Below are 21,083 nucleotides of genomic sequence, written 5' to 3'. Positions count from 1 at the left end.
TGGCGTCTCACTCGCTCAGTCCAGGTCTTCTTATCCAGTCAATGGTTATTAGCAAATTAAAGACGTGTTTACTTTTACCCTTTTCCACCAAAGCCTTAGCTCCAGTGGCATTCTTTCAACTATTGTAACCCTTCAACCGTTTACACAATGGACGTAATTCCAGCGGCTTTGGAAGCAGAGAAAAGCAGCCTTTTGCTGATGTACGACACCTTACAGTAGTGAAGTGTTTGCACGATCAACATAATTCAAATTATTCTCTTGTGGAGAAAAGCGACTTTGCGGCATTACACAACACTCTTGTTACTCATTTGTTGCGTAGCAGTGCAAAGCAGACAAAAAAGCAGCTTTTCTCTGCGTCAGAATCAGTAGATTCTCATCAATCGCATAAACAGTCAAAGAGTTGCGTTATTTCGTTGTCATCTCCAGTGTTAAGGCCTGTTCACACCGGGACCAATTTCGTTTAACGCCTCGTGACTAAACAAAGGGCACCAATGTGAGTGTGCACACCGTCGAAATCTCTTCGACCAATGAGAACGGCGCTTTTGCACACGTGTCTGGAGCTTCTGAAGTTACAGTAAAACACAACTTGGGGGCGCTCAAACACAAAACTGCCTTGCTGAGCACACATACCAGCGAAGAAGATAGACGCCAAGTATCGTCTACACTGCCGCGAAGAAATAATGACGGACATTCTAAAATATCCCCTAACCAAGCACCAGTTGGAGCTACTGGTGCTTGAAATATTCATGTTTTCATTGTATGATTCTGACAAGCGCGTAAATACTTGCTCTCTTCTTCTGAGTGAAAAGCGACTTTAAGAAGCGTAAAGTTGCGCAGCGCCACCTTGTGTACAGGAGTATTTCTGTTTACATTAAGCGCCATCTAATGTCAGGGAATGAAATTGCATGTTCGCTCGGCTCATCGTCAGCGAAAATCGCCTGGGTGTGAACACAAAAAACGTGGCGAAAAACGCTGGCGAATATTCGTCCCGGTGTGTACGGGCCTTTATAGGGATAAAAATGTCCGGATGTATAAGTTTAGGTAGTGGTTTTAGTTTAGGTTTACAGTACTGTTGCCTCATAGCAAAGGTTTGAACCCCAGCTGGGTTTTTTGTATGAAGTTTTCATGTTTTCTCCTCCCACAGTCTAAAAACATGGTTCACAGGTTGACTGGACACGTAATTGTCAGAGTTGGCGTGTAACCTTCTGCTATTGTGGCTTACAGCACTCGGCAGCATCCGTAGTGGATTCTGAAGGCCAATTTAAGCTAGCTGAAATATGATTGGATAAAAGCTCTACTGTAATGTAAAACACTGTCAGCAACTGAACCAAGTGGATCTAAATGTGACAAATGTTAAAATGATGAAGAAATTGTTTGTTGTTGGAGCAGTTAAATCCAACAACAAACAGCAATTACCCTGCTGTTAGTTGTTGATTACCTGTCAACAGGGGCGTTGTTTTAGTTTGTCATTGAAAGAGCCTTTCTTGTCTTCTTCCATGAATCAGAAGAGTATTTTTTTGTAATAATAGTTTAAACCCTTGTGCTATCTTAGATGACCCCACCCTTACATTGACGTGTTCTCCCTACCATGACAAAGGTGGATAAAGGTGGAAAGATTTCATGTAATCCATGGACACCAGTGAAGATCACAAATCATTGAAGAAAAAAGGTTCAGAGCACTGTCCAGATGACCCAACTCCCAATGTTAAAGCGCCTAGGATAGCACAAGGGTTAAATCGTGAATTTAATGAAAAGATGTTCCATGTGGCTTCAAAATCAGCAAATAGCTTTTGGGTGACACCAGGGTCTAAAGGCATGGACTGCTTTAACTGCTATACATGCAATATCATGACCCCGTTATCTGCCAGCTGTACCGTCGTCCCAAATCTGTAAACCTGCTGAGATTTGCATGCAGCCCTGGAACCTGAATTGCAATCTAAATACTCCGTAACATTATCCCGTATATAATACATGACACATGCACAGCAGTTGACCTATCAGAGGGCTGGTTTCTTTTTTTTTTTTTTTTTTTTACTTGTCCTGTCCAACAGCTCGGCAGACAGACGAGAGCTGAGGGCCTCTTGTGTTGGATATATTTTGCTTTAACAAGAGGGGTTATTAATCTTCAGACAAACCAAAGGTATGTCTGAATAAACCCCTTTTGTAATTGAGGCCAAACTTTATTAATTCCAATCATGTCTGAAAATTTTTGGTGTTGGACCGGACGGAAAAGGAAAGAGGGGAAGAAGAGAGAGGGACGCTAGAGAGAGGGGGGGTAGGGGGTGATAATAGGAGGGGAAGGGGGATAAGACCATGAAGCAGCATACAGCAACAAGTTTACTGGTTGTTAATCATTATGGTAAGGTTCAAATGCAGTACAAAAAGGATGGGGCCCGTCCACACACACACTCAAATGTTATAAACACACCTGCTAGCTGCAAAAATGTCCACCTCTCGACATGTACACAAAACAGATAGTGTTCACACACGCATACTTATGCCTTAAAACCAACTAGTGTGAAATATTTCAGTCATTCAGTCATGCAAGCTATTAGTGCAAAGGTGAGCTAAGGTGAGTGTTTATGTTCTTCTAAAATGGATGGTGGAACGTGAAAAGAAGGAGGGAGAGTGCCCAGCCATCCCCACCCCAAGACCCCCACCGCAGCAGCAGCGGCAGCCGGAATCCCCCCAACGCCACACGGGAACCGGCAGGGAACAACCGCCGCCCGGGCGACCAAGCCCGCCACCCAGGCCAGTGCCAGCAGGGCCGCCGCAAGGCCCCCAGAGCCAGAGGCCAGGGAAGCACGGAGGGAAAGAGAGCGCCGCCCCAGCCCAACCAGGAGAGTAGCCCCCCCGCCGCGCCGGGAGAACCCAACGCAGAGCCCCACCGGAGAAGGACGCCCACAGCCCCAAATGAGCACCCCACCACCACCCAGGAGTTCCGGGCATCCCCCCGCCCCAACCCCAGGTACGAGCCAGGACCCCCCAAGGGAGACCCGCTCCGCACTCCAGGCAGCCATCCGCCCGGCCCACGGTTGGTCCAGGGAGGAGCGAGGCAGGGGGCCCGCCGCCCCCGCCCAGGAGGGGGGAACCCCGGGGAAAAAAAGAGGGCCCACAAGGGGTGTTATAAATATGGCCCGACCAGGCTCGGCCATAGTTGGAAATTTGGCGGGGCCCAGCACTCAGGAGCAAGGACCAGAACCCACCCCCCAGGGACCAGACACCCCCGGCTCAGATGTAATGTGAACTCCCCCACCGCGCGGAGAGAGCACCGCCGGGCCCAGGAAGCCGGCACCCCGGGGACACGGCCGCCGTTGCAAAAGGGCCCGCACCCCCCACCAGGGAAGAGGCAGGGGACAGATGGACCCAGGTCCCACCTTCCTTGCAAAATGTGTGTGCGTGTATGTGTGTTTGAGAGGGTGTGTGTGTGCATGTGTGTGTGTTTATGTTGGGATGTATATATTGAGGGGGGAGGGGTGTGTGTACTAAGGGGGGTGCAGTTAAAATTGGCGGGTAGGGCACTAAGGGGACATCTCCTGATTACTCACAGTGACGTCCCCTCACCCTCCCCACCAAAGGGCCCTAAATGTCTAAGGTGCGGTTAAAATTGGCGGGTATGGTGCTAGGAGGACATCCGCTGCTTGCTGGCAGTGATGTCCAAGCATGTCTAAGGTGCAAATAAAACCGAAAGAGGGGGGGCCCACTCCATACGGCAACCATAGGAGGGGGGCCACTGCCTAGTAAACCCCCCCCAAGGCTCATCGCAGGCTAAGCCCCCCACCCCCTCACACTATTATGAGGTTATATGAGGAAGGGGGTAAGTTGGGGACAGCTGATAGACTGTCCCCAACTTACCCCCCGGTGGTCAAACAGCTTTCCCCCGCCCCCCCCCCCAGCAAGGGGGCCAGGCCCACCCAGCCCAGGGGCCCCACCCCCGGAGGCGCCGACACCCCAGGCCCAGCACCACCCCCCCCACACAGAGAGAGAGGAGCCAGAGAGAGGAGCCCCTTGCTCCGGGGGCTTGCTCCCCCCGGAGCAAGCCCAGGCCCCCACCCCCAAACGCCGGCCCTAGAAGAGCTCTGGTCAGGCCTCGACGGGACCGAGGCAGCCAACCGGCCGGGGAAACCGCCGATGGCCTCAGCGGAGACCCCGACCCGTCAACCCCCCCTGCCCCGTGGGGGCTGGTTTCTATCAGTGAGCCGTTTCTTCTTCATGAAGCCTGCTTTCCTGTTTTGAGCAACAAAGACATTGGGGGGGGCTTTATTTGCTCAGAGTCTGAAGAAGGAACTTTTAAACAACGTGGCAGGAAATATACTTTCGCATACCTGGCAAAACGGGACGCAGTCCAAACGGGCCTCTGGTGGGAGAGATGCCTCTGACGATGCAGTCGAACAGGAAGCTGATCTGCTCGCCCTCCGCAGATGCCAGCAGAAAAACACCAGCCCCTGCAGGACATAAGGCTTTATTATTTTACTGACTGTTTTTGTTCAGTTGTCTGCTTTTTACCAGTTTTTCCAACACAGACACGATTTTAATCAGACACCTATGGGAACAATTTTAATGAATCAATAATAAAGCCTAATTTATGTCCAGTTTTTGAAAAATGATTTGTTTGTAGTTGATCAAGTCCATCAGATAACAGCTCATTAAAAAAGCTATGACCATAATTCAGTTTAGAACATCAAGATGTTTACAAACCCATATTTTCTTTTTAAAATCACAACCTAACATAAACAGGCAGCAGATTAAAAAATAAAATAATAATAAATAAATAAAAAATCACCAATCAACCTTCATCACCAGCGCCAAAAGGCTAGTACAGGTTTTTTTTTCTTCTTCTTCGCATTTCACCAGAACAGAGTTCAATCCAAAGAAAGATTAGTCTTATCCCGAACTGGTTGCCAGACTTTTTTGAACTCCTCAATGTTGTTATGAAGGGTATGCGTTAGTCTTTCCAGAGGAAGAATCTTCAAAACCTCTGTGTACCAGTCCTCCATTGTTAGAATGTCCTTGGAAATCCAGAATTTCAGAATGGTTTTTCTTGCTACAAACAGAAGAATTTCAACCAGCTTGGCGTTGTGTTTGTACCTAGTGCCACTCACTTTAGTGCCAAGAACACACTGAAAGGTTGAGAGTTCCACACTATATCCCAACAGAATTTTCACTTCCTTTTTAATTTCAATCCAGTATTTTTGTATCCCACTTTTTTTCTACAGCATGTGTGCATATGTACCTATTTCACTGTTACACTTGCAGCAGTGGGGAGAGTCTAAGCCCAGCTTGCTCCTCAACAATGGTGTAAAATGGAGTCTGTGTAACATTTTTAATTGTGTTTCTCTATGTGAGTTTGAAGTTAGGAGTTTTAGCATGTTCTCTATCACATGGTCCACTCATTATCATTTATTTCTTCTCCTAAGTCAGTCTGCCACTGTCTTTTGAGGTAATCTGTAGAATGGGTAATGTTTGAAGATAAGTTTCTATAAATGTGGGAGATAAATCTTGTAGGTTGGGGTTGTGTAAGAATGCGTTCTAAAAATGTTAGTTTGGGGGTGTGTTTTGTTTTGGGTATGTAATGTTTGATCTGCAAGTACCAGAAAAAGTGGGATATCAGCGCAAGGTTGCTTTGTCTCCATTTTGTCTCCATTTAATGTCAACAAGAGTAAAATGTGTTGGACAGCTCGCCTGTGAGGCTTAAATGTCACATTCTGTAAACATCTCTGGAGCCCCTCCAACAATATAGCTGCGTGTTCATTTTAAGGTGTCAACATCAAAGGGTCGTAGTGTCAGTCTTTCCCTAAGACCACCCATGTGACTCGCCTGTCCGGTGCTGTGGGGTCAACATACTCTGCAATACCAAAGTAGCCTAGCCTTTCTAACAAGTCAAATGAAGACCTACCATACAGACTAATGTTGAAGCACTTCTAAAGGAGCTTTGGATGGCAGATGAAAAAACATCAGGTGCCAAATGCTGGAGAGCAGAAACCGGAAAAAAAAAACACAAAGGAAAACAAAGAACAGGTGGCAGAGCTTCTTTGGTTTTTCATCATTCTGTAAAGAATGAAAAACAACTCAAGTAGATGCTTCAAGTCTCTCCTCAGAGAAGTGGGAAAAAAAACAGACTTCACCCAAAGTAACACAATTCATTAAATCGGGTTCAGTAAGTGGGAAGTGTAAATTAGCTTGGATCTTCCCAGACGCTGAGGAGCCGCAGCTTGCATCTTTATTTTTGCAGCAGAAAACACATTTGAGCTGCCAAAAAAGTAACTGTTTCTTAAAAAGTCTGTATAAAAATGGATCTATAGGGTTCATAAAAGCTGCAACCAAGTTTACAGATGGACATACTAAAATACTCCTTGATAGTGTGTTATCACTATCATACATTATCCTGTATGTGTTATAGATGCACATACAGGAGAGCAAAACAAGTATTTGTCTGTCAGCGATTCTGTTAGTTTAGTTTAAAAAGGTGAGTTTGGTCTGTACCCTGAACCCTTGTTGCAAATGATGGAGGTCAAAGGTTACCTATAGGTCATCACCAGGTTTGCACAAACTGAAGCTGCTGTTTTGGTCCATTCTTCCATACAGATCTACTTAAGATCTTCTGATGTCGCTGGGCAACATGGACTTTTTACGTTTTCCAATTCTCTGATACTCGATTAGTTGAAGGTCTGGCTAGGCAACTCCAGAACCTTGAAATGTTTTATTGGGTAGCCTCTCCTTTACTGCTATTGTATACGTCCGGGATCATTGTCATCCTGGAAGTTCCAGTCATGATTCATCCTAAATGATCTTACTGATCAAAACCTCATCATACATGTAGGGCTGGGGGATAAGCGATAATTAAATATATTGCAATAGATTTTTCCTTGAAAGAAGAATAAGGTCTATAGCAATAGACTTTTATTTTGAAGGGGCCAAAATTGACAATCACCAGCTGTGAGCATTTTCTCTTCTTTGGCCAGAAAAAGGTAGAAGTGAAAAAGTTAGAGGGTTAGCCGCCACATGGCGAGTAAACATTTGCGTAAACATCATTTGTACCCCACCAGGGGAGATCTTTTATGGAGGGAAATTGCCAGTGATCTTGTACTTCTACCATTTTCTTATAACGCCCAAATAAAGCCAATATTTACCATTTTTTGGCTTTTCCATCAGTGGAGCTTGTTTTAGTTGGATGCACTGATTACATGTATAACTTGCACCCTTATGGTTTGGGTTTATTTTGATGGAAGTTGACTTGTTGACACAGTCAGTGGAAAGTCAGTCTAGCTTTAATAAAATGTTAGCAGAGCATCAGTTAATCTCAGCTGTCTCCAGTTTTCTAAAGCCGCCATGTGAAAAACGAGGGCGGTGTTGGCAGGGATCCTCAACTTTCTATCAACACGGCTTTGAGCTAATTCGATCCACCGCGTGTCAAATCTGACTTCGAGGATATTTCATTTCTCAAGACCTCCGCCGGAGAAATGACTCTGATTTCTAAATAAAGCAAGGACTTTTTTCCCCCATGTCACTTTATTTCATTCGACATCTGTTTTGCATGAATTGTCTAAAGCAGCGGTGTCCAAACCTTTTGCAAAGCAGACCAGAATTGTAAATGCGCTACACAAAAAGGTTTAATGGATTTATGAAACTCAACAGACATTTTAAAATAGAACCTAACTGAAGAAGATTTGAACTTCAAATTACTTTTTTTCAAAAAGCTTAAATATATTTCACTTGTTTCCGAATATTTACAAAAAAAGACAAGGTTAGTCATAAAGTGTAACAATCATTTTGTTATGTTTTGCTCACACACTCTAGCTGGTTACAGAAAATTTAGAAAAAACCTAAATGAAAAGATAGTATATTACCTGCATCTGCAAACCCCATTTACTGCAGCACTTCATCAAAATAAGTTTCTTAAAGGGTTCATAAGTACTGCTTTATCTAGGTATTCTTGTATTGCTTAACATTAACATTCATTTTACACTTCAAGAGCTTTTATTTTAGTAAATCTATATTTTTTTGCTCCTATCCCATCAAGCTGTCTAACACCAACACCTTAAGTGATGTTCCGCCAATGGTGAAGGTCAATTTCTTCCATTTGGATATGTTAACCAACAATTGTAACCAAAGTGATTGCTATAATCTGAAACACACTTGTTTTTTCAGCAGACTACTGGCCGGGTAGAATACTCCTTACTTAAAAAAGCAGTTTTGTGGCAAATTCTGCTTCATACTGAGATTTGCTCACAAAGTTAATTCCAGCGAAGTAGAGTGAATAAACAAAATCAGCACAGGTGCATTTCTGATGTAATATATAAACTGCATCCACTGCAGCCTGTTAAAAAAAAGCCTTGGAAAGAGAAAAAAATGTTTCTGCCGACAAAACACAAGTGTTGAACAGTGTTTAAGTTCATAGTGTTAGTCCTTTTGAACAGATTTCAAGGGGGAATAAAAAAACAACCAACAATGCTTTGTAATGTTGTCCCGTAGTGGCATTATGCCTAAACTTGGTGGACTTTTGGCAGGTTTAAGCACAAAATTTTCACAAGAAAAAATGTCCCAAATTGAATCAAGGACGGGGGGTTGCTGTACATTTTGACAAAATTTAGAATTCAAACCCCAGAGGCTGCAATCAACTTGTGCATGAATCTATACCAAAATCTTAACAAAGCAAATAAGCTCTTTAATCACAATGATTATTTTTCCCTTGAAATTATTACTCTCAACGTGTGCCTTTGGGTCTAGCAATAAAAATCACTGAAAACAGTCAAATTTACTGGTATGTCTACACACATCCCCGATATTTAGAGTAGTCCTAAAGCGTCTTATTCTGGTACACAGGGAAAAAGACAACTGGAAACTAGAAATTGACCTGACATTTGCCTGACACTACTACCTAAAATCTTATTTCAAGAGCAGAACAAAAGAAAAAAATCAAACTTTATGAAATCAAGAAAATCTTTCGCAGCCATAAAGGAAAGAGAAAATTAGCCTAAGACCATTTGTTGTGTGTTAACAGGATTTCATCACACAAGGACAAAGTAAAACTTAGAGGGTCTGATAAATAAATGAGCATGTGAAGCACTTTCTGGTCGCAATAAAAACACAGCAAGTTTCTTTTTTTAAAACTTCGATTTTTGTAGCATATCAAAATAAAGAGACATGTATGACTAGTAGTCTCTTTAATCTAAAGCTACATTCACACCGGGCTTGGAATTGTGCGTTCAAGCGGCCACTTTCAATGAGAAGTCTATGTAATTGCGTGTATATGCGCATTTCAGGCTTCTGCGTTTAGAACTCACGTTTACACATCACTATGCAAGTTTTTAAGTCCATCTTCAGGCACTACGTACTAAGTGAATGGCCATTGTCAAAGTTCAACAAGTGTAACTTCAGGGACCCCGATTTGGTAGTTACATACAAGTTGCGGCCTTTGTAAAACACAGGGGTACCAACCATGAAAATATTGATCGTGGAGGAGAAATTAATAATTGCCGTTTGTGCCTAGCCGGAATTATATGACACCAAGAATATATGTGAAGAATATACGTTTAGCGCGTTCTTGATCACGCATCACACGCCTGGTGTGTACCTAGCATAAAAGCAAATAAAAAACAAAAAACATCCAACTTGTTAACAGTGAACTTACAGTAACCACATCTTGTCCCTCCTTCAAATACAAATCCATTTGGCACTGGTCCGTATCTGCGTAGGTCTGACAGATTCCAGTATGCGATTATGACCGGAGGGATGTCCCGAGCAACGGCCAGCAGGTTGTTGCACAAGTGAAGGGTGGCGGGACCGCTCTCCAACTTGGTCCCTGGTAAGATTCCAACACTGAACCTATGGACTGAACAAACAAAGGCGTATAAATTGAACAACGGAAACACAAGACAACTTGTAGCATCATCTACCAACTATCAGGATTTCATGCCTACTCTTAACCCTTTTACAGAGCTTTAGCTCCAGTGTTGACACTCTTTGAACAACCGTAGCACGCCAATCGTTTAGACAATTGAAATAATTCCAGCAGATTCTGAAGTAGAGAATAGCACCAATGTGCAAAAGTGTTACTTGTCTCCTCGTTTGCATCCGTTGGGGTTGTGTTAAGTGCCTAAACTGTTGAAGAGTAACAGTACTTCAAAGAGCGGGTGTTATTAAGGTGTCACCGGCAACATCTCTGATGTTATGGGGGGCTACGATAATTTGCCTAAATCTACATAGTTGTAGAAACAAGTGGAAAAAAAGAAAAAAATATAACGAATAACTTTTGGACAAACTTTTTTGAAAACATTAATTGCTGTTTTTCTTTTATATTCAAAATCAAAACCTTTGGCAGCAGTTTATTCCAAAGCGACCAGACACTTTCACCACTCTAAGCTGAGGTGAGATTGATGAAGGTAATGATGAGGAAACGTTGGCAGGCGCCTTCACCTCATCACTGGAGCTAAGCAAGATTCATGTGGCGCCACACGAGACAACAAAAGCACAGTGAGCGGTGACTTTCAGCCCAGTGCAGGTGGCATTTCTGGAGGCGTGGATGTGGCATTAAGCGGTCGGGTCACACACGCAAGAGGCAACTGCAGCATAATTTTTTGTTGGCGTCTTCAAAACATGCAGGTCTCTCAATGCTGTCATTAGGTATATGTCTGTGACGCTGAGCTGCCAACTGAAGAACAGTCCAAAGCTATTAATAACCCATAATTTTACTGCTGATGTAACTTATATAATAGGTTCTCACAGGACACATTCTTAGTGATGAAAACTGCTCTAATGTTGAGGTCAGGCAGTCTTTAAACTCTAAAAATACCAGTAACTTACGTTTTTGTCGAAAGATTTGTTGCTATATATTTTGTAGCTAAATGTAATGTTTTAAAACTCCTATAGAACCAAGTTGAGCAATCTGGTGTTGTGTTTTTACCTTAAGACTTGTTTTTTGTTTCAAATTAATTTAATTCTCTTTATTAAAAAAGACAACCTTAGTTGTCTCAAAGAGCTAGGTAAAGGTCTAGTTTCCACTGAGCGATAGACCAGTACGGTCCGGTCCTGTATGACACAGTCCTTTCCAGTCTAGTCCAGTACAGTCCGGAATTTTGAGCGTTTCCATTTCAAAAGGGACCCATTGAGCTGGACCGAACCGTACAATTTTTGGGCCCCCGTGGGTTGTAGGTCCATAGAAAAATGCAAAAGATCCGATTACGGTGGAGCTACGGTTAAAACCTGTTGACTGGCCAAAAGGTCATTGCGACAAAAGAAGGTGCCAAGAAAGCCGCTGTATTCCTCCACTACGCACGCAATCTTCTCTCAAACAACATTAAAGGCTTTGTATATACGAAGCATCAAAAGCCAAGGGGAAATAATGAAATACTGGATGACCTCCATTGTTGATGTCAGCTTCACCCCGCCTGCATATGTCCTTCTCCAACTTTGAGTAAAAACGCTCACCTGATGTGCCTGGTCCATTCTAAACCGGACCGGACAGGATTAGTGAAAACGAGGCTCAAGAGAAACAATGAAACTACACTGTGATTGCCTAATTTCCTCATTTCTATCAGCTCGACTCCAAGCTAGGAGTTCACACTTATCACTGAAACAGAACTCACAGGCTCCTTGTGCAGTGAGCAGGGTTTGGGGGGAATTGAAAAAATGAAAAATCTGTTTGATACACACCCATTCCGTGTTGTGTAAGTGTGCGCTACAATGTGTGACTCGCAGCATGCCCGTCGGAAAATGTGCAGAAACATTTTTGCTCTAGGGGGTCTGTTACGTGCCGAGTCTTTCGGGGGTGGATGAGCTTTCTTCTTGCTTTGGATTATTAGTTATGTTAATTGAACGCAGTGGTATCTGGGAGGCGATCGGCCCATCTCCTTTCTTCTAGGTTGGACGTCATTGCCTCGTCGTCCTGGTTGGCCTGTCACTCCATCTGCAGCGTCGGCCCCGCCCCTCTGCGCTGGAGGCACGGACACATAAGCTGACGTGGCCCAAGCACCAGGGCGGCTGACTCTTCAGCTCGCCATTTGTGTTCTGTGCACTTATTTGTGTTTCGTTTCGGTTCTTGGCACATTAGAATGATTTCTACTTATCCTCGCCATGTTTAAATGCTTCTTTTTACGGGCATATGTTCTTTGATTATTGTTAACAGTGTTTACATCACGTTGTGATCCCATGTGGGAGGATATCTGTGTGACAGAACCAGTTGTAGCTTATTGCTCCGAATAAATCAGTTAATACGGTTTTGTTGTATTGCTGATTCCAGCAATAACAGGGTCACTGAGTCATCTACAACTGTGAAATGTCATGCAGGCCACCTTAATGCCCCGTACAGGTTTAGCCATTTTTCCCCAGCCTGTATCCATCCATAAGGGCAGTTATGACTAAGGCTTGACCTCAGTGCTCAGCCTGAGCTCTTCTCAAGAACTTTAATTATGACTGGTCAGCAATCAGGCTTAGGCCTCAGCCTTTCCATATCTGGTGTTGGAGGGGAGAATGGACTGTGACAACATTTGTTCCTTCTGAGAGAATCTTCTGGGAAAAAAACAGTACAGACCATCAAATCGATGGCTGAGGCATCAGATGTCAAACTTCCCTGAGGAAATTAATACCGCTCTGATCTCTGGATTTTTATTTTTTTATGTTTTGTTGTTAACTTGTGCAATAAAAATACGACATTCAAGTGTTAAGCAAAAGAATGATTTTGTAATGGAATAAATTCACAAAATTCGGCTTTTCGGCTTCTCATTAAACTCTGCACTTAAAAGGGCTTTTAAAACACAAACCATTCATTTTTGCAAAGTTATGGTAAAAAGCCTTAAAAAAAAAGAAAGAAAAAAAAAGAGCTGTTTGAAAGAGTCAGTTCTCTGACAAGAACCAAACTTCCCATCACTACCATTCAGTCGTTCAAACACAAGCTGATGGTGGCTGAGCAGCAATGTAAGACCACCAGGAGCAATATGAGGTTCAGCTTCTATCCCACGGACACTTTGACACATAGCTTGGCAGAGCAGGAATTCAACATGTGACCTTTCAACCAGTTTAATGAATAGGGGGTTGCCAGGCTACATTTTTTGCCATGATATGAAAGGAAAGTTGCAGCCCACGGTGCCTTTTTTTCATCCAGAAGTACACCTTTTATGGGACATTTCTTATCTATAATCAATGTTTTTTAAAACAAGTTTCTTTCTCAGCATAACACGTAGCAGCTTAAGCTAATAAAGAAATGTATAAAAACAACCAGAAACCTCAACTGGAATGCTTGAGGAGAAAAATAACTGAATTCTCTCACTTCATGTTGTGAATGCTCTAAATTCCCTTTTTTTAATGTTTTGCTATATAGTTTAGGGTGTTGCTTCACATGAATGAGTCCCTTGGTTCAATTCTCCGCATCTCCAAGATCCTTTTTAGAGCTAGCCAGAAAACTGGTGAAAAAAATAAAAAGAGAAACTGGTAAACAGCAGACTCATTCCCTAAAAGAGTGACAGATGGCGGGGGTCGTTACCCAGACCTTAAAAGCATCAACCACAGGGGAAACCATTAGACGCCAGCACAGTCTCTCAGTGGGTGAAACCTTTGGCAACATCTCACTAATAGATGAGAGTCCGACCTCCCCTCCTCGGGGCGTTTTGCTGTCCTGTAATGGCTCTTACTGCAAAACAGTTGGTTTGGTCCGCAGCACAAGCTGGGCGCCTCTGTGAGGAAACGCCTTCAGCACCGCGGTGAGAGAAGTTAGAGGCAACGCCTGAGGAATGCACAAACCTGTCTGAGTGACACCAACCAACCAACCATCCATCCATCCAAACAAGACGCCTCCCATCGTCTTACGAGCCACTGTATTCCTGGGAGGCTGTGGACGGGGAAGGACGATGTATCCAACAAGCACGTTAAAAAGGAATTTTTGAAAAGAAAAAATATGTTCTGTCTGATTATGTCACATTGGTTCAACCTAAACTAAAAACTGCTTCAGCTAAACTGCTAAAACCTTGCTACCAACCATTATTACTCCTCCCCCATGCTTCTTTATAGCAGTCAGATGAGTTATACTCTACTGTCTAACCTAGGGGTCGTTTGAAAAAATCTGAATGTAGACTTTTTATAAGTAAAGTTCAATGCGACGGTCGGCCTGCGTCACCGCCACGACTCCCACCGGCGTGTAATCCCAACAATGTTCCGACCCAGGTGGGACAACAATGGAAATTTTTGAGAAAATTGAAGTTCCTGAAGAAAAATGTACATTTAACGGCACCTGGGCAGATTTGCTTGCGTTCAAAACCTTTACCAGTATGATTAATTTGTAATGAGGAATTAGCCAACAACAAAGTCTCAAATGTGGCGAGACATTCCAGAATAAACACACAGCTTTTGTCCAAAACATCCTGATTGAGATGAGACAAAAACATTGTTTTGTTGAAAAAAATCTATTGGAGAAACGGATTAACTGATAGTTAATTACCACATATTTGCTAGTGTTGTGGCCTCTAGGGAAATAGTTCTCATCAGATCCCATGAAATGACAAAAGATAAAAAAATGAACACCTCTTCACAAACTTTAAAAATGAGTGAAATGATGCCGTTCACTGGAAACACTGGGTTTTCCAAAGGCTGTGTTTTCCTTTCTGTAGGAAATTGATCCAAATGGTTCTTTGAGTGCTAAAAAGGTTGCCGACCCCTGATCTAACCCAAGCCTCAGCTTTTACACCCCAAATCTAAAGCCAGATAATTATTTTTTTCTATTTTTCTTTTTAACCTTTATTCTACCAGTACATCCCTTAAAATAAAATCTTTTTCAAGAGAGATCTGGCCAAGAGGCATTACCACATACACACATGCACACACACGCGCACACACACACACACACACACACACACACACACACAAAGAAGAAAATAAAAAACATGAAAACATAAAACAAAAACATTAAATCAAGAAAAACATGTCACAAAAGATGGTGCAATTCCCCAACTGACCACTGGAGGCAGCTGCAGGCAGGTTTTAGAAGGAAGCATTGTTGAGTCTGATGTTAAAAAAGTCTGACTTCAGACCACGAATAAAATGTAACGGTTTCAAAAAATGATTGGTGTTTTTTTTAGATGCAAAAATTCCTTTTCTCCACGATTAGGTTCAAACCTTCATTTTTGAGTCACGGTTTCGTTTTGGTTCAAAATATGATCTGTGTTACAATACAATAAGACTAAAAAGTTCAGAAAAATCTTTTTTTCTTTTATTTGCTCCGTTCGTTCACCTATCAGCACATCCCATCAGCGGTTGCCACAGTGAATCAGCTTTCACTGATTCATACAGGTGGTTTGGCAGAGATTTTTACCCTGGATGGTCTTCCTGACACAACCTTGTATTTGGTCCGGGCTGGCGTGTCACCGGCATCATAGCCGTGGTAAAGGGTTCAGTAGTATTATTCACAGGCGGACCCAGACAAAGGCCCCCTTGTGGCTACATAGTTAGGCAGTAGAGTGAAAGATATTTGCCAACAACCGTTGTCCTATACTAAGCCTGATGTAAAGTAATAGAACAATATTCAATGTATTCAATTTATCACCACATGTGTCTGATCCTTTCAATGTATCCAGACGATTCAGTCCAATAGTGTCACACGCTTTGAATTTAAAGTAAGAATTGTGCCATACCAATTGTTTGTTGACTTGTTGGAAAAGTTGGGTTGACTACGGATGAATTCAACCAAATTTTCACTTTGGTTCATAGACATATAAGTACTAGACAGGTAATCTTTAGTGTCACCAGTTCAGGCTTCATTTTTTTCACCGTTGAGAATGCTATAGATGATGCGTTCAGTGCGTGTTTGGTCAAATCCAGACGTGAAATCTAGACGTGTCTGTTGGCAAAACGTTGCCCGTCACTCAGCAGAGCATGATTCAAAAGCCCCACAGTCCACTGGTGGTGTGTTTTACACTGCATTGCTTGGCGTTGGATTTAATTATGCAACATTTGAACGCAGCTGCTCCACTATTGAGTATTTGCTTCCATCCGTGCCAGGGAGAGTGCGGGGGTTCACAAATGTGGAATCAGCGCAGCGCTGGTTACCATGACTCAGCATGAGTAAAGAAAAAGAATGTTTGTTGATGAACACCAGACTAGTTTAACAAAGTTGGACCAATGGTCAATTCAACTACAATTGACAGAGAAACAAAAACAGTTGGAACGAAGACAATGCTATGATTTCTTTTTTAGCCCTTTTAAACCTGAGCTTCGGCCTAAAGTGTTGACATCGTTTTAACAATCCTAACTCTTCAACAGCTTACACAGTTAGAGTAGTTCCAGCAAATTCTGAAGCGGGAACAAGCAGCTTTGCTGTGATATGGAACACTATACAGTAGTAACTTCTGTGTCTGAATTCCCAACCCAATACACTATTAAAAAACTATACAGTGTGGGACCATCTAGTGTCCTGGATTTTAAAAGCAGCTTGGACACCAGGCTCACTATTTATCGTTTGCTTTTTTTTTAAATTAACAAATATGACGTCCTCGATTTCATGAAGTGAAATCTCATAGATGTGAGCGTTTTGCGACGATTATCTATGAGTACACTGTGTTCTTAAGATAAAAACGTTGATATTAAAAAAATAGTTTAGATACGTTTTCTTTAATTGTTCAAATGAATTTGAACAACAGTGATGGATTATGGAATTGCAGATTCGAACAGCACTACAACATGGTGAACGCACAATATAGTGCACTATGTGGTGAGTAGTGAAGGAATTCAGACATAACCTATGTGTTACCGCTTTTCTCCGTGGCATAATCGGCTGATTCACGTTGATCGCATAAACCAGGGGTGGCGAACACGCGGCTCTCGAGCCGCATGCGGCTCTTGGACAATGAGCGTGCGGCTCTTTGCGTCTCGTCATATTTTCCATATACTGTGCCTCATTTCATAATTTTTTCCCTCTTAAACCACACTCAAACCATCAGAGGGTATTAAAAATAAACAATTAATAATAAAAGTAATTTGCCAGTGTGTGTGTGTTTGATTCACATACGTGACCGCCAATCATTTGCGCGGGTAACGCCCACTGCCGGAACACATAGATAAAAATGATTTATGTGCGTATCCCGGAGAAAATGAAAAACTTCCTGATCTGACACAAATTGTCTCCTTTATTAACAAGTTGAAGCTTTTCAAAGTGCACATTCAAAACGGCCATCATCCCACTTTCCTTCTTTGTGGAGCTCACAGCAGAAAGCTGCAATCAGAATGAATGAAGCGCAGAACGTGACGCTGCTTGCGCAACTGGACGGAAACGACCACAGATCACTTTTCTAATGGATCCTTTAATGCAGAGACTGCTTCCCTGAGATCCCTGCTGGTCACTGATGAGGCAGCGAGAGAACCGGAGATGACTAAGCAGAAATCTCTTTGAAAGAAGGCCCTGTTATAATTTGGAGAACAGACATCGGGCCGTTCTGACCGACACTCAGGTAAAGGAGCTGATCAGAGAGGCTACAACAACTAGCCTGTGGCTTAGCCCTGCCTTCAGCCCTTAAGACTTATGGGAAGGGGGGGGGGGGGGTTTCATTGTAAAACCATGAGCCAGGTAGCTGTTAGCAGAATTGAGTTGCATGCCGTTTGGCTGTATCGAAGTTACCGGGTTCCTACTGTGAGCAGGAAGGAGAGGACGTGAATGACGCAGTCAGTTAAATTATAACTCAGCACTTGTTGGAATATTACTCCTTAGTATAAACTGATTCATTGCAATGTATTAATATTTAATAAATTATTTGCTTTTGACGCAAATGTCAGTCATACAATTTTAAATAAAAAAACATATAAAAACAAGAAATTATAATGAAGGTCAAAATTAATTTAAGTTGCACACATCTGAAATGTAATGTATTTAATGTGTCTATTGTGAATATGAATGACTCAGACACCGGAAGGATGCTCTGTACAGATGTTTGTGTATTTGTTGGTGTAAGTATCATTGAAAGAGGAATGTTGAGACACAAAGAATTACAAGTTGAATGCTGTTGGATAAACGATGAAATATTCAGTTTTATCATCATAAATCTGACTTCAGAGGAGTCACATTCTCACCAGCATCAACCTTACTGCCCGTCACTGAGTAGTTGTGTGTCAGAGAGAGGCAGAGAAAAGAGTGAGATGAAGAGAGAGAGAGAGTGTGTGTATGAAATGAGAGAGAGGTGCCTGTGTGTGTGGAGGGGGTATCTGACCTCTAGGGTAGTCTCTGTGTTAACCCTGGCTAAGCTGCATTGATGTGTGTATTGAGGGTGGACACTTTCCTTGAAATAAACACAAGTACAGTACTGCTGTTCTGTTGTAGGGAGAGGAGTGTGTTATGGACAATAATACGGCTTTAATTGCGTGTGTGTGTGTGTGTGTGTGTGCGTCTTGGCAGGTCAGTGTGTAGTGTGGCTCTTTGACTCTCACAGTGAAAAAATTTGGCTCTTGGTGTCAAACTTGTTCGCCACCCCTGGCATTAACGCTTTAACAGTTGCGGTTTGTCAAAAAGTATGTCAATAACAACATAGCTGGTAGTAAAGGGTTAAGAAGTATTTTTCAAAATAAAAGCCTCCTAAATTGTTTATAAAGCACTAAAATGTGGCAATGCTAAAACGGCAACATCCAGACTGAAACAGGACTTTCAGATGCTCTCACCTTCACCGGGGCTGTACCGCACTCGGATGTCCCACGCCTGAAGGGCCTCCCTGCTGTCGAAGCCGAGCAGAGTGGTCTGTCTCAGGCAAAGGATGGCCAAAGTAAAAGCCACGCCCTCGTAGCACTGCCCAACCTCCAGGCCGCAGATCTCCTCCAAAGTGATGGTCGCTCTCTCTTTGCTGCCCTGAACTTTGTCTGATTTGTCCTTGAAAACCAGCAACAACAAGCAATCTGGATCGATGAAAAAAACAAACATACAACAGAAACACAAAAACACTTTGATGTCAAATTAGTTCCCATTTCTCACTCACGTTATTAATATACAAAAACAAAAAAAAACATCAAATCTTTGATTATTTTAGATCACGCTGTGACCTACAGTAGCTGCTGCTGCAGTGTACTTTGGACTGTTGACACCTTTCAAGCACCTTTCAGTCGGGGTCGGCTGACAAAACAGCTCGGTGTGTGTCTGTGTGATCTTCACACGTACACACACACACACATACACACTTCTCCACACATAACTGAAGCACGAGTGAAGACAGCTGCAACAACACTGACATCAAAGACCTGAGGAGGAGTAGAGCTCAACCTGTGCAGCATGTTAAGCTGCCCCACTCCACATACCCACTACTTCAATGAGAGGCTGAGTTATTATGCAATATGTCATGTTTCATTTAGAAAATCCAACTAAATAAATAATAATTTAAGAAATCGTAAATGTGCTTTCAGAAAAATAAGGAAAACAACACTTTACAGATGACTTGTGGCTGTCCATTTCCTTTGATAAGACAGACACCCAAGAAAATGTGCTTTTTTTGTCTCACATATTGTAATATTAGCCATGTAAGATTAGTGACAACAGTAAAGCCATCTTTTAAAAAAACTACCAAAATAAAGATCTAAAAAAAATTGTCCTTGCCTGTCTTCTCAATTTGAGGTGAAAGGAAGTAAATGTATGTTTTATTTGTACAATTTTGTCAGGCTAAGATTCGACCCTCCACAGACTGAATCAACTGAAGAACGAGACGTGATGGTGGAGCTTCTTCAGGGGCTTGTATAGAGGGGGACCAAGTAAGGCTGTTGCCACCATAATTATTGAAATTAAATGAAAGTATGTGTTTAGATTTTTAAAGGTGCTTGCAGATTTTTTTTATACATTTTTGCATTATTTAAAATCTGTATTCAAGTATAAATGAAGTGTAAATATGAAACACTTAAAAAGATGGTTATTTGGTGCTGCGTATAACTGTCATGATCCTAAATCAATTAGACTTTAATAAATAGAAGATTTTATTAGTTTATAGTAAAAAAAATTACAACTTGTTAAAAATACTGATTGATTTTGTTTAATGTCAATTTTTGTCTAACATTGAAATTTTTTATATGAAAAAAAAAGTTTCAAATAATAATCTTTTTTTTTGCCAGAACAAAAATATAAGAAACTGCTTTGATAAAAAAATGAATCCACAGGTTTAACTGATTAACTTTGCCTTGTGCAATAAGAAACCAACTAATCAAATAAGCTACAAAACATTAGTTTTTGCTTTCTTATATATATATATATATATATATATATATATATATATATATATATATATATATATATATATATATATATATCAAAATTGTTTCTTGTATGATTGATTAAGCTTTAACCGTACACTTTCAATAAAGCTCTCCTGGTTTCTCTTTAAAGTCCCCCATATGCCCCCCTTTGGCCCTCTCCGAAAATATTCGGAAGCGCCCCTGGACAAGCTGTGTATGATTACGTCACATTTCCGAATTAAAGCTAAATTGATGAAAACAATCCTGTAAACTTAAGACTTTTTTTACCTGCAACAGGCGACGGTTTTCGAAGTACGAGCCACCTAGTTCTCCACTGTCGAATAGAAAAAGACAAAAGTTTCGTTAGTTCCGGAGGAAAGTGCGGGGCGCACGAGCTGTTTTTCCGCGAGCGACTTAAGAAAAAGCGAGCACCTTTTTCCCATCTCGGAGTCTGGCGTATCCTTCCACGATAACAGAATCCGTCATCTTCAGTCATGGTTCCTGACAGCTGCAGTGCTGCTGTCCGAATGAAGGGTCACTTTCAAAATAGCTGCGCTCTTCCGCTCGTGTGGCGCAAACTCGCCCCCCCAGCAAAGAGAGCGGGTGGAAAATGCCACGGCCAGAGTTCGCGCGTGTGTCCGCTCCTGCTGCCTCCAGCCCGGGACGGTCAGTCAGACCCACCTGCCGCTACCGCTGCTGGGAAATGCGCACGCGGCGGGTTCATCATCAGGAATGTGATCCAGCAGCTGTCTGGCCTGGATTCAGGTTCTAGAACCAGATTTCTGAGAGGAAAATGGAATTCTGAAGCTGATTTGGAATTCTGAGATATATTAGAAAATGTTATAAAACGTCAGAACTCTAAAGTTCTAAGAAAACCCGTTGCTAAATAAAAGGGCTAAATTTCAAAA

The 21,083-nt window shown here is 42.3% G+C and overlaps 1 protein-coding gene across 4 annotated transcripts in view; it reads right to left on the bottom strand.

The window, feature by feature from the left end:
• The window catches only part of LOC101161092 (protein Dok-7), a 42,673-nt gene extending 21,794 nt beyond the window's left edge, over window positions 1-20,879 (bottom strand). The window contains exons 1-5 of one of the 4 annotated variants that reach the window (XM_023966185.1): window positions 20,608-20,879; window positions 20,464-20,509; window positions 18,628-18,858; window positions 9,632-9,832; window positions 4,326-4,445 (exon numbers count right to left, since the gene is read on the bottom strand). In XM_023966185.1, coding sequence (XP_023821953.1) covers window positions 4,326-4,445; window positions 9,632-9,832; window positions 18,628-18,858; window positions 20,464-20,509; window positions 20,608-20,661 — 652 coding nt within the window. In that variant the 5' untranslated portion in view covers window positions 20,662-20,879. The remainder of the gene's footprint in view (window positions 1-4,325; window positions 4,446-9,631; window positions 9,833-18,627; window positions 18,859-20,463; window positions 20,510-20,607) is intronic. The other 3 variants (XM_023966184.1, XM_023966183.1, XM_023966186.1) reach the window with 3 other exon arrangements.
• Window positions 20,880-21,083: the final 204 nt, after the last annotated feature.

The sequence above is a fragment of the Oryzias latipes genome, chromosome 18 (assembly GCF_002234675.1).
Source record: "Oryzias latipes chromosome 18, ASM223467v1".
Classification (NCBI taxonomy): domain Eukaryota; kingdom Metazoa; phylum Chordata; class Actinopteri; order Beloniformes; family Adrianichthyidae; genus Oryzias; species Oryzias latipes.
The sequence above is the reverse complement of the archived record's forward strand: the minus strand, read 5'-3'. Positions and strand labels throughout refer to the sequence as shown.